The 14,691-nt window shown below is 35.8% G+C and overlaps 1 protein-coding gene across 4 annotated transcripts in view; it reads right to left on the bottom strand.

Annotated features, from left to right (window-relative positions):
• The window catches only part of ARID2 (AT-rich interaction domain 2), a 106,326-nt gene that overhangs the window by 2,947 nt on the left and 88,688 nt on the right, over nt 1-14,691 (bottom strand). For all 4 annotated transcript variants that reach the window (XM_090137938.1, XM_031589557.2, XM_090137945.1 and 1 more), the window contains 5 exons: nt 9,253-9,401; nt 4,407-4,545; nt 4,220-4,305; nt 838-961; nt 662-753 (listed from right to left, as the gene is read on the bottom strand). In XM_090137938.1, coding sequence (XP_089994064.1) covers nt 662-753; nt 838-961; nt 4,220-4,305; nt 4,407-4,545; nt 9,253-9,401 — 590 coding nt within the window. The remainder of the gene's footprint in view (nt 1-661; nt 754-837; nt 962-4,219; nt 4,306-4,406; nt 4,546-9,252; nt 9,402-14,691) is intronic.

Genomic DNA, 14,691 nt, shown 5'->3' with positions numbered 1-14,691 from the left:
GGGAACTTGATAACTTCTGTCTCCTTCCCTTCATTCTTTCACCATGCTGTCCAAGAAGAATTTGATTGCCTTTGCTACAGCCCCCATTTAGACAGTTAAAGACAACAGGAAGTGTTCTACACTGAGTTCTGAGACCATTTCCTACTTAGTAAATGAAGAGAACAACAGAGACTTACGATACTAAGCATCTCCTATGAGTCAGAGGAAAGTTGAGTTATTCATTAGAAATACCCAACTTTGAAGGGAAAACTAACAGAGAGGTAGCAAATATGAAATGCAACAGGGAATCTTTCCACAACATTAAAAAAGTTTCAGAAAACGTCATTCACCCTTTTCCTGGGTTGAGATAAAAGGGTATGGCCAATGGGAGGTTCCTTACAGAAGAATTAATTTTCAGAGTTAGGCAGGACTGCTTTCAGGAGAAAAAGGGACAGACTCATAGCGAAGACTTCTCTCACTTGCCTCCAAAAATTTAGCCTGCTGACACATTTCAAAAGCCTGGCTCACAAAACTATCTTAGATAAGGTGATGCTGAGCAGCTGTGTGTCAGTATATACACATTGTATTCTTAAAGGATAAGAAAATACCTCTTATCATTTGGTACGTAACAGAAAAAAACTAACACTGCTCACTGGTATCAGAAGAATCAAACAGTGCTTACCTGCGACCACATTCTGAATATTTACCAATATTTTTTAATATTAAGGCAGCTGTTAATCGGATGTGTTTAGTTATTGGTCCCTCTTTTTCATCCTAAAAAAGAAAAGAAAAAGTAAAAGCTCCATAGCAGTAAGCAACAATTTGTATCTAATAGTACTTGAGTCAAACAATACTCACTGTAAAATCTCTGAAGACAAGGTTTCTTGATCCCCTCCTTAATGCCATTAGGGCAGCACTTGGATGATTCACAATGGCCTTCTGTGCTCTGGGAGTAGCAGCTGTACTCCCTACAACTGGCGGCCTACATGAGCAAAGAATGAATTAGTAACAATAAGCTTTACACCACTTCCAAACAGATTAACAACTCCAAACATTTATTTTGATAATTTTTTTCAACCTATTTGAACTGAAAGATCCATTAACACACGGCGCTGCTACACAATTTGTCTTTTGTTTCCATGGAGAGAAACATTATTGCAAAGCCTTCTGAAGCATCAGGAACATTATTTTATGTGGGGGAAAAAGAAAAGCACTGCTCTTGAAGAGGTACTGCTCATCACACACAATATTTGCGATGGAAAAGTATAATAAACTGCATAATGACATGGCAACCGTCCTGAAGTTCACCTACTTGAAGAAATGTTTTGTCAGACAGAATTCAATGTGAACAGTGATAATGGCTACTCAAATGTCAACTGAGATTTAGCCAGAGAATGTCCCAAAAATATAGCTGTTTAAAATCTGACCCAGCTTATCGGGACCATTAGACACTGAGACAATATAAAATAAAAAATAGTTGTGGGAAGCAATACAAGGTAAAACCATTTAAATTATGATCTAAGACACAAAACATTTAACTGTTAAATTCAACCAAACATCTATTTTTATTACCTCTATTGCAGCTTTCGAGCTGAGATTAAGAAATTACACAGGGTGTTTTATAAAGCTGGCACAAGTAACAGATATGGTGGAAGCAAATCCTTAATTTTAAATATTAACACTGAAGTCAATGTTCTTCCATGTGAGACTTTGACACAACTAGATTTTAAATACAACTAGAGTTTAAAATGTTTAAGTACACAACAAGTAAGACTCTTCAAAGCGTCATCTCAAAGGATGACTGAAAATATCACCACATTTCAAGTATGTTATATCATATTATTATGAATTCTTGTACAACCTGGTTAAAAAATGTCAACATATTAGAAACAAACCTTAGTGTTTGTTTGCAAAGGTAGCATAAATCAGACGTAAATGTTTCAGTTTTTAAAATGAAAATCAGTCTGTAGCAATATTTAGGTATCTCCTAGCAAAAAGAAGTGGGAACAGGCTGATTCCTCCCTAATAACTCAGTTCAGAATTCTCATCATCCTCTCCTGATGAGAAATAACATTTTGAAAACCTTCATGAAGGAATAGGAGAAGGGCAGGGGTTGAATTAAGATACTGTTGGGCAACTGTATATGTTTATATGAAATTATGCAGCACAGTAACTATTGATTTTCTTTTTTAATTTCTGGACCACTGTTGTTCTCTTTGTATTGAGAAGAACAATGAATCATCAGCAGAGACTTCTGCAAATGTCTCTCTCGAACACCTACCATAACATAATTTAGAAAGCTGCGTTGCTATTGCCTCAATTCTAGAAATACTAAAAAAAGAGACAACTCTGGAGTTCTAAAATTTCCTAATTTCAACATCATTTTGATGTCAAACCATACCACTCATCCTCTGACTATAATTATCTCTTGTCCCATTCCCATGCTGCATAAAAAATAGTTTTGATAGCTTGATACCACCAGCTACAGTGGCAACAAGGAAAATAGGAAAATAAAAAATAGCATGGTTCCAAAGAGACTCAAATGCACAGCTATAGACAACAGTGATAATTGCTACTGCTACCTGACCTTCCAGACTGTAATATTCAGCTACCTCTGAAAACCAAAAGAAGAGTTAATACAACACAACTTTAAAAGCAAAGAAATAAAGAATTGAGGTATAAATCAGCTCTGTAATAAAGCTTAATTTTGCCTAACTGGTTCTAGCAAAAGACATCACAGCTATTTTTTTTCCTATCACAATACCACACTTACAATTATCATTAAGAAAACAGGCCACTGTCTGTTATGGTGTCTCTGAAAAACTGTTGTTCAGCAGATTTTGCTCCCTGCACCATTAACACTCACTCTATCTGCACTCCCTTGGATGGAGAGAGACTAAGCAAAAGTCGTCAGCATGTGATGAGAAGGTACATGCCTAAAAGCTGATGGCTAAAACACAACTTCCTCTCAGTACCATTTCTCCAGGATGTTTCAGCTCCATACAATATTCTATTTTTTCTAACCTGTGCCTATTCTAAAGAAACTTGCAAAGACAGAGCCTACTGCATGTTATCTGTGTGACTGAACACTTATGGAATGGCAGAGCTGAAATCACACCATGCTTGTACATTGTATCAGCCTGATGCTTCCTACTTGCCAAGAATTTAAGACTTCAGATTTTACCAACATCCTTCATTTTGTGGTTTTCAGAGGTCAGAATGCCACTTAGTTTCATGAAATAAGGCACTGTAAGGCAATCACATGTTCGTGTTTTAAGAATTTGGGGATCTTTTAATCTTTTTGATTAAAAAAACCAAAACAACTTTCCACAGCTTCCATTCTCAATTTTCTCTCGCTGCCGCCTCCCGCAGCATGGTAGCAATTTACCTAGCCACACAACAAACAGCAAAAGTCTGCCTGGGAACATGTAAATCACACCTCTGGCTTGCAATAAAGAGATTCCAGTTAATTACTAACAAAACCCTCATGTTAATACAGGCATACAAGTAACTGAACCCTGAATAACTCCAACAGTAACACAACCCCATTACAATGGGTTTGTACTCCGTAATTTTCAGAACACTGAAATAATGCTAGGAAAGAGGAGACACAAACCTGATTCCAGATAGGAGCATAAAATATGAAGATTTAGAGGTCTTGATATTTGTCTTTAAAATTTATTTAAAAGAAAGTTTATAATAAAGTAGCTGACCACAAAACTAGAAGGAACACAGCAAGTCAGAGGCACGTGGTATAGTGGACATGGTGATGATGGGTTGATGGTTGGACTAGATGACCTTAGAGGTCTTATCAGATCTTAAAGATTCTATGATTCCAAGTTACAAGACAATCCAACTCAGCTGTATGAAAGAGCTGATTCATACCCAAGTAACTTTCCATTTGCCTTACAAGCACTTATCTGTTAAGTAAAAGTTATAAAACACTATTCAGTTGAGTATTTTAAGAATAATGTTTATCACAGAACACTGGCAAACATACCCTCAAGAACTATCTGTTCTTTTAATGACAACTTAACTGTATTTCCTACATCAGAATCTTTTCCCTCTTTTACTAGTTTGTCCTAATGCAATGGACCTCAAATTTAACAGCTGTGTAATAGTCAGCTACAGACTCCATGTATACTTTTTCCTGATAAATCAAGTTCTAAATACACAAATTCTTCCAATGATTTCCATTACTTTCATTTGCTTTAGTGCTAAGAAGGCCTAAGTCTCTTACTTATTGGAAGGCTTCTGAATTCCTCCTTGCCCTGGTTCATCCTGCTTTAATCCTGCAAGCAAAGCATCTCTGGAACAATGTTTATCCTATAATGGGAAAAAAAAGAAAGGCAGTGAGAAGGTGTGTGAAAATTTAATTTCCCATGAAACTGCTACTAATTTTTGAAGTAGTAAAAAAAAATCTGCACCTGTAAATGGGTAATGAAGGAAAACCTCTGCCGCTGGAAAGGTTCACATCCCTCCCATAAGCACTGCCCTGGGTAGACATCTTTTCCTCCATGTTCAGTTGCTGCATGATAGAAAACCTGTGATGGTGTTTGAAACCACCTACAGAAAGGGAAGAAGGGAGAATTTAAAGTTTTTTTTTATTTCGGTTAGCACTACACTGCAAATACCACAAACATAACCCATACTGCCTAAGTATTTTATTTCCTGAAACAAAACATGGATTAATAAGTGAAAGAGTGTACACGTCTAAATGGAAAAAAAAAATCATGTATATACCAACAGTGAATATGAATGGCATTATGATTTTCCTGAATCCAATTAAAATCTCATGATTTTCTATTTATATTATACTAAAGAAATAACGCATCTCAATTATGACAGGTAACTTCTAAGCAATACAAGCAAAACATAGTAATGAACTATAAGCAGTACAAAATTTGCTGGATTTCATTCATTACTTTTCTTCTTCTTCTTCACTGATGGCCATACTAAGACCTCATTTGAAATATAACTGGGAAATAAAAGAATAAACAACTCACTCCATTAACTCTCTATACTGAATACTTGCCAAAACTGATGGAAAATAAAGGATCGGTGTAAAGTTTGTGCTTTTTAGTACAGGAACTTTGAATTTCAAGAAAATAGATAGATGACACTTCCTGATGCACACAGAAGTTGAAAGATGTCACTTACATCACCCCTTTTGACTACACACTTAAACCTAAATTTTTAAATTACTTCCCCAGATCAGCTTGCTTCTCTGTAGTCCTAAAGGATATGGCATTAGATACTTCAGCAAATAAAGTGCTTCTGCAGCAATATAAATAAGTTGTCCTAAACTTGCCCGTGTATTACTCTATGTTTTTATAATGTTCTGTTGGTGAAGGCCTGTTCAGCACAGTAAGGGTTTTCTTCCGTTTCAAAGTGGAAGCAAAGTTACAATTCACTCAAAATACTGATCAGTCTACCATTCCTAGAGCTGTATTTTCAAATGGTCACATGTACATTAAAATAACCCATCTATTCTTGCCTCTCAAAGATCATATGGAGATACACTATATTTCAAAAAATATTAAATGAAAACTGTGAATGGTTAAGGCTGTTCTTTTCAGCCTAGATATATCTTAAAATATAACACAATTATTTCAAATTGCATCCATTACTTCAAGAGAAAAATAATGGCCAAATTAAACAAAAGACTTGGCCACTTACAATCCATTTTGATACAACTAACCCAGCTTGAGAATACATGCTTACAGCTTGGATAGAATCGATCTGGTAATCTAGCTGCTGCCATTTGGGTAATCATTTCCACCTTCATCCATTTGCTGGACGGAGGCCACTGCCATAGCAGCCTTAGCAGAGAAAACACAATACACCCACCTCAGCCACTCCAGTCCACATGCTAATATTTTAGTTTCAAATAACAAGAAAAGTATTTAAGATGCTTGACTGAACTCATTGGGCTGATCAGTGCTAAGAGGGAGATGACCTCCAACCAGACTTCCAGGGAGCAGCCAAGGATGAAGCATCATCTCCACAACCCATAGCATAGGCTTATGGACAAGTTCAAGGCACTCCTTCCATGTGCCACTACTCAAACTCAGTATCATCCATTATACAATACCTGCAATCAATATTTAGTCCTAAGCAACCAAATACCTGCAGCTCACAACAGTGTCAAAAGGCTGGCAGAGACAAATCTTAGTTATAAACTGAATCCTATTGCAATAACCATCTCATGGCTGGAGGGCTGGAACTATGGCATCGTTAAGGGCCCTTCCAACACAAACCATCCTATGAATAATCACTGGCACAAATAAAACAAATTTCAAGGCATAAGTCAAATCCAAAATGTTGTTTAAAACATTTTATTCAGCAAAGCTTTATTTTTCTTAAAGCTCTGCCATTTCAACCAAGTTGGTTCATTCACTATATAATAAATACATTCAACGCTGTACTTGAAACACTAATCTAAGACAACTCTGATTTACCACAACTTTGCAAGGAGAAACTATTTTTCAAATGAGCAAGATTCCATTCAATAACTAAGGCAGAACTGTCAGAATCTACAATATTTGTCTGCAAAACTTAAAATTTATTCAGAAAAAAATATATGTATTCATAAGCATTAAAGCAACACTCAACAACACTAATAAAATAAAATTTAAGTACTGAAAATACGGTCAGTTGAACCTAAACTCTTGGTTGCCACTTAATTCCTCCATCACTCTGTTCTGCTGCTGAACAGAACATTAAACTAATAGCTGACCTGACAGGCAGTGGAGACTCAACAGCATTTTCAATTTATTTTTTAAAATGCAAAGCAATTCAAGAGCAGACAACTCCTGCCTACTTATGAAACAAAATAACAGCTTTTAAATTAACCTCAGAAATTAGCAATACTTGCAGACAGCTGAACTTTAAAGCAAAACACCTCCTTTCTATTACATCTTTAATGCAAGGCACTAAGGACACCTTTCAGTGTTTTACTCCCTGTTCAGATACTTAACCAGAATTTATGTGAGAGTGGCCTATCTTTAACAGTATTTGTATAGTTGAGCCTGATTTCGTGGTCCTCAGACACCACATGTACTGAATAAAGAACGTGTCATGGACATGTTTCACATCACTCCACTAAAAACTCTGCAGGATGAAGTATCAATACCTGGTATTGTATATGTTTTCTGTACCTTCCACAGAAAACTATTAAAAAAAACAACATTCCCTCCTCCCACCTTTGGAATCTCGCTGGTCACAGCACCAGTATCTCAGTAGGTAAAAAAAAGAGCATACAATATTATATATTCATAATCATCCTGACTGCCAGTAAAATATTTTTAAAGGATTTCAATGCAATGCATCCTGGAAGAAAAATTTAACACTAATACTTTGTGAGAATAAAACTAAAGAACATGTTCAGGGAAACATATCTAAATAACTATCAACTTAATCTGCTGCCATACCGCTGTGGTTAGTTGTGAATACCACAAAGGAAGCACTGCTCTATCACTGTCTTATGCTAAACCTAACTGCTTAGTATCTAATGACTAAGCAAACATGGCTGAAACCAAGTATCAGATGTAAAATTCTTTCTTCGCCACAAAGAACGCTGAGAGCAACATTTATAGAAACTGATTTTAGGCTGGACTTAAAACAAATGTTTTAAAAATTATCACCAGCATGAGAACAAGAACTGTGTGTTAGAAAGATTACACTGTAACAATGCAAAATCTCTGAAGGCTTTTAAAAGTAACAAAACTTAACGATGAACAAAACCCAGTATAATGACAGGAGAAACTAAAAATACAGAAACAGTACAGTATCTTTGACATAGAACATATAGATCAACTTTAAAAATACAGGGCACAGCCACTGACTACAGGAAAATTTACTGGAATGATAATTTAAGACAGATAATAATTTAAAAATACTGATAACGTAAGGTAATCATAATTGTATTGCTTCCTCTTCTGCCCCAAGACTTGTCTGCATATAAGCACATCTTATTTCACATGTGACATCAATCTTTTCCATAGTTAGATGTCACTACAGTTCTACGAAACTTATCCTACATAACTGAAGACACAGAAGAAAGTTGCTGACAGATTTGTGCTTCAAAACTTCAGTCCAGGCTTCTGTTATCTAGCAGATAGCTACAGCAACATCCAGAATCTTATCTAAAACATGTACATTTTGACATTGACTTAATGATCTTTGTATTGTTTATAAGGAATGAAAGAAACAGAATCTAGTGTTTCAGAGCTTCTATAAATTGTCCCTCAGTATTCCTCAATTCCTCAGTTTTGTTCAAATGCCTCATTTTACCCAGCAGTTCAAACAATTCTAGATTTTCCATTATTTCGTTCCTACTTTCTGAATGCCTGTGCAACATCTTTCTGCCAAATGAGCCCATCTGTGTGCTCCTTTATCTTGTCCAACAATTACAATTAAGTGTCTCAACCTTTTTCGCACCCATCCTAAACTCATGTAATATCTCTGTTTTCCAAGTGGCAATTTGACAGCTACCTTTGTTTCACCAGTCTGTACCCTTCGCTGAAAACTCATCACATACACAAGCCTATGTTATTTTAAAAAAATTAGTGTCAAGATATTATATAGATAAAAGGAGAGTATTATGTGTTTTCATAAGCCTACATCCAAAAGTCTGCTAGCTCACCTCCCTCTCTTTATTATTATTATTATTTTTTTAAGGACAAAACCAACAAATCCAAGAATTCTAAGCACTGCTGTCAAGTCCTAAAGCTAAGTTCCATTTTACTTCCTTTTGTGACAAGGGAGTCTTGTGACATACAAATGGTTCCATAATTACTATAATTAATCATAATCTAAATAAAACTTTGACCAGGACAGAGAAGTACAATATGCCACTCTTGCAAAACTGGAAATACAAGGAAGATACTAAAAGCTGTACATGTAAGAAAATGATTCAACAGTTCTAACTGGAGTACAACAATTATTTTTATAATTGTAATACAGAGAACAAGCTTTAGAACTGGATTTTTTTTTTCTTAAATACATGAATATAATTTTCTGCTGAAAAATAAAATTAGAAGAAAGCCATCTAGTATATGTTTTCTGTTTTGAAGTGTAATTGAGAGCAGCTAAACATCTTGCTTTCTCCCACCTCTGCTTCCTCAACACTTTTCACTTTTTCTTCTCCCTATTAACAAAGTATAAGGTATCTTAAGGAAGCAGAATGGATAGAACTTGTAGAATCTCTTTTTACATACAAGCATTTGCTACTTATTAACTAAAAGGTAGTTAAGTAGAAGAGCTTTTTACTTTTTACAAGATTGCCATAGACACATGAAGTTCTGTCCAGGTTTCTTCATTTGCTCTGCATGCTGACTTGCTGCAGTGTATGAAGGTGGCTGCAAATTGAGCTGCTGGCCCTGTACTTGCACTGTTGGTATCGACGTTGCAGGTGTGCTCTGTAGAAAAGGTTAAAACATAGTTTTAAACATGGTACTTAACAAGACATGAAAAACAGTTCACTGTTTGCTCAAAGATATTTTGCTTTACACTTCAAAATCAACCAACAAATCTTCAGATTTTAACACTTTTATCTCAAAATAAGCATTAAGAGACATAATAATCAAGGACACATACAGCTCTTATAGGGCACCATTCTAAGTTTCCGATATTCAAACTCTTACATTGAAATTCAAATACAGAATTATGAATCCAAAGGTATTTCTAAAGGGTATTAGTGGAACAAAAATTGCTATTTTATATAAAGCTTTTACTTAAAGCAAGAGAAAAATGGCAAACTGAAAGGTGTGCAGTATCAGCTTAGGGATTAGTTTCCTTTCCCATTTAAATGTAGGAGAAAATATTACTAAAAAGTAAAATGACCAACAATACATCTAAAATTGCCTTATTTTCTTTGATAAAATGGTTTTATATGCTGCTTCTGTGGAATTCTTCTACTGTCTCATTAGTACACAACAATCTGTGTTACAGAACATACTAAAAATTGAATAATGCTGAATGAACAGTGTCAAAGAGCAGCAGACTCAATCTATGACATTTGTTCTCCATAAACTTTGCAACGGTGTAATTCTTTAAGCTCTTGCAAAACCACACTGTACATTTATACAAAACACCAGAACATCTAAACGTGCTGTATAGCTTGTGTACAGAGAAGTGCAAACATCTCAAATTGGAAAAAGATGTTTCCCTTTATCTCTTACAACATTAAAAGAATCTTATCTTAATACTGGATAAAAATTATCTTGTCAACTACAAAGTTCAAAATAAGGCAGTATACAGGCAAATACGTTGGTTTTTTTTTTTTTTCCTTTTTCTTTCTTTCCTCTCCTCTGAATAGTAAAAATAATGTCTGCTGATTACCCAATTTTGAAACACTGGTTATTTCAGAATATTGTTTCTCTTCTTTTTTCCTAGCAGGCTCTGTCTGGCCAGATATTTACGAGAATAACGATAATAAAAACATGAAGCTTCTACATATTATCTAGACCTAACATTCACTTGTTCTCTACAGTTCCAAAAGGAATGCAACATTACAAAACCAAAGGAAACAGCTTTCAAATTTACTTTCAAATGGTGTACACAGTACCTTGCTGATACCATTACAGCTGTGACACTGAATAGCTTTAGATTTTAACTGCAAAGAAAGAAACAGTTAAGGGCAACTTCTAACACCTCATTTGCACACTGGTCTTAAGTTTCCTTCCTGCTGCTCTCTTTTGGCAGTGCAGAAAACCATGTGACAAAGTAAGGAGTTCATTACAGATTGTACAACACTAGTGATAAAGACAGATAACAAAACTAATCAAAACCAAACTAACCCCACGTCCAAGCCTAAGTCCTGGTAAAAACATGATAGTGCTCAGCAAAAAGTCCAGAACATATGACTATTACATGATGCACATGACCTGCATATATGAGAAGTTGTAAGATGACCCTTGAGTCCATTAGTCACAAATGAAAGTATTTTTGAACTCTGAACTATTTTCACCTAAAGTTCTCTAATCAATTTAACAGATTGGGTAATTAATTTTCACAATATATCTTTTATCACAGGTAGACATAAGCAGATCCTTTTAAGATCAATCTCCCTTTAGTCAGGCATTTTTAAAGTGAAGCTGAAAGTAAAATCATTCAGAGTCAGCAACACAGCTTGTTTTGCAAGCTTCATTTAGCATCCTTACAGCAGTACATAATCATGGTCTTTGTACAACTTCTTATCCCTACAGAACTTCTGTCTCATTTAATGAATGAGAGAGAGTGAAATTACTGAATGAATTCAGGATTTCATTTAATTCTCATCATTCAGTGTGTGGTTCATGCATTATTTACCCCATTCTAAGCAAACCCTATAATTAATCCAGAATTATGAATTTTCTCAAGAGTTTTCCTGGCAAGCTCTCCTAGTGATATTCTAAGGTTTTAAACATTATTTTTAATGAAACAGTATCATTTTAAATAAGGAGAACTGAGATACAGAATACAACATGGTAAATACCAAAAATGAAAGAGTTCAGAAAAGGAAACGATTTTCAAAACAAAAATTAAAACTGATTGCAATTTTTTTTCTTCTCTAGATTTTCTTCTCTCTAAAAAAAAATATGAAGTTGGTAAACTGAAATTTACACAATAATTGTCGTTCAGTAATTTTATTGAATTTTTATTGCTGCAGTACTATGAAGTCAGGTAATTTTATTCAAACTTTTAGCATTAGGTGCTTACAATGCCTTTGTGTTTTTAAGTCAAATTTACTGCCCATCTATCATCTGGACTGATCACAGTAAATTTAAACAAACGAGGGGAAGTCACATTTGTTTTTCTAGGTCTTATTTTTGAAGCACAAGATCTACATTTGAATATCTTACAGCTTTCCTTTATTTGTTCCAGAGATCAGAAGTACTATTAGGTGTATATTTTTCAGAATGTAAATTCCTTCATTTCAGAACTATAGCAGAAATACTTGCTATGAATTATCTCACTTTATATCACTGATATGCAATGACTATGCAATGTTAGCTGTGTATGTTAAAGAAATAAATATATATGAATCCTTTGTGGGAGAAGTACCATTGAAAGAAATCTCCTCAGGATCAGAAATTACACAGTTTCCTCCACAAGCAAAAAACATTTAATAATTCCAGGTTCCTTCAGAAATCAAACGCCCAGTAGTCTAACATAACTGAAAGAGTTTTAAAGCATCTTTATATATTTAGGTTAGCTCTCTTTATTATTATTGTTTGGAGTAGACACCACTCAGCACTTCTGCAAATCAGATCTCAATGGATCCCTGCCCTGAAATGATACCTCTAACATCAGCGTCCCATCTTTTTTTCTGAAATACATAACCTAATTATAAAATCTCCTTCCAAGTTCACTGAGTGCCATTTTAAGGACTACGAGTGCCTATATAGGACATAAATACACACATTTTTGAGAAACTAAACACTAACTGCAGTAGGGCAGCTACATATATAATGCTTATATTATCTATACACACATAAAGAACGCATTTGTATTTAGTGAGTTCCTGTCTCAAAGGATCTGAGCTATTCTGCAAAATTTGCCATAAATTACAAGTTCCACACAAACTGACCTCCAAACTACATCTGACATGTTTCTGGCTACCCTAAGAACACTGCAAATTGGAGTTAGAGCACTGAACAAATAAATGACTTTAGCATAAAAGATAACCAGACACAAGGCAGCCTCAAGGAGCTTCTTAAAGAGAGGCACAGAAGTAACATTCTGACAAATTGAGTTTTGATGATAAAAGTTAGGATTTCTGTAACTTTACTGTCTTCTGTGCAAAACTGAGTTACGCAGGTTGCTTGCCTTTGGTAGTTTATTTCAGAGATAAACCCTGCTTGCCTACATATAAGGTTATTCCAAAAGTAATGCCTCCTATTTAATTCCATGGAAACTACAACAGCTACACGTTTTTGCCAGCAATGAATGCGAGCCTGCATGCATCACTTGTAAAAATCTGCACCAGCAGAGTTGCCCCACTGTGACTGTTGCCACTGCTGAAACACACCATCCGCTGCCTCACCATGCTCACATCCACTGCTTGGTCTCCTGAAACATTCAGGAAGTGTGGATGAACGTCAGTGGGTGCAAACATGTAACCAGCTGTGACCTGCGTTAGCCTGTTTTGGTGTTGTACAAATGTAGTTGTTCTGCTTTACACATCAGTTTTGCTCTCACAAGTGGAGGCTACACCAGGCTTAGCCTGGAACCAGATAACCTCTTTCAGAATCATTTTCCTATTACCAGAGTGTACTTTGGTTTAGACAAGAAGGCAAGGTCCAATATCGAGACAAAGTAAATGTTAAGCTATGGCTAATAAGCCCAGCTGAGTTGGAGATGCCCTGTTAAGAACCACCAGGATTCCTGCAATGCACTCCTCATCACAGCACAGGCACAATCCCATCCTAGAAAGCAGCTATTTTCATTTTCAACCTACTAAAATTCCTGTACAGTGGAGAGCTGCGACTATATACATGAAAAATTCCTTGAACTATGAATTAAGAAGAATAATATCAAGCTTTTTTTTTTTCCTAGTTACTTCATCTTTAATGAATCTTAATTTTACCTTTACCCGTTATCTTTAACTATAGTCATTTCTGATCCTCAGGATAAAAAAGTTACTTCTGAGTTGACCACATAAAAGACAGAAATGAGGTACTGCCTCATCAAGAACCTGGCACAGACTACTAAAATACAGAGGAGGATGATTAAAAAGAATAGTTTTCTCATCCTGCTCTCCAGGCCAATGAAAACAAGAATATATTGCAACTCAGATATAAGTGAGTTGGGTAGCCAAGACCAACAATGCTGGCTGTTTTGCTCTCAGAGCATATTCCTTGAACTACATCACTGATGTTGACTTTAGAGGCAGCTGTTTGATCCCTCCTCCAATTCATTTTGAAGAAAATCCTTAGGCAGCAGTCTTTACAGAATTACAAATTTAAGCACAGTGAGAAGTATATTATTTTTAGAGCCTATACTTAGGATGGGCTGTTAAAATTTTGCTTACAATTGAGCACTGTATCCTACTGCAACACTTCAAACTACCAACAGTTTTAAAAACGCGTTTCACTATCTACCCTACACATTGCTACACATAAAATTGAAAACGATACAGACAGTCCTTCTAAGACTTTCTTCTCTTGGATATCTTTCTGCATTGATGTGGCTTAACCATATCCTTAGGCTGCATCGAAAGAGGGGCAGCCAGCAGGGCCAGGGAGGTGTTCCACTCTGCTCTGCCCTCCTGAGGACCTATCTATACTGTGGCCAGGCCTGGGGCCTTCAATACAGGAAAGATGTGAAGCTGTTGGAGCAGGTCCAGAGGAGGGCCACAAAAATGGTGAGAGGGCTAGAATATTTCTCCTATGAAGATAAATTGAGAGACTTGGACTTGTTTAGCTTAGAGGAGAGATCCAGGTAGAACTCACTGCAGTCTTCCAATACATAAAGTGGGCCTACAAGAAAGCTGGAGAGGGATTTTAAGAAGGGCAAGTAGCAACAGAAGTACAGGTTTTAAACTAAGTGGGAAAATTTAGAGCAGATATTCAGAAGAAATTCTTTACTCAGATGGTGGTGAGGCACTAGAACAGGTTAGCCAGAGAAGCTGTGGATGCCCAATCACTGGAGGAGCATTCAATGACAGGTTGGATGGGTCCCTTACAGCCCAGATCATACTATGATTACTAAAAACTTTATGTTTCA

The sequence above is a fragment of the Phasianus colchicus genome, chromosome 1 (assembly GCF_987193195.1).
Source record: "Phasianus colchicus chromosome 1, bPhaCol1.hap1.1, whole genome shotgun sequence".
Lineage (NCBI taxonomy): Eukaryota > Metazoa > Chordata > Aves > Galliformes > Phasianidae > Phasianus > Phasianus colchicus.
The sequence above is the reverse complement of the archived record's forward strand: the minus strand, read 5'-3'. Positions and strand labels throughout refer to the sequence as shown.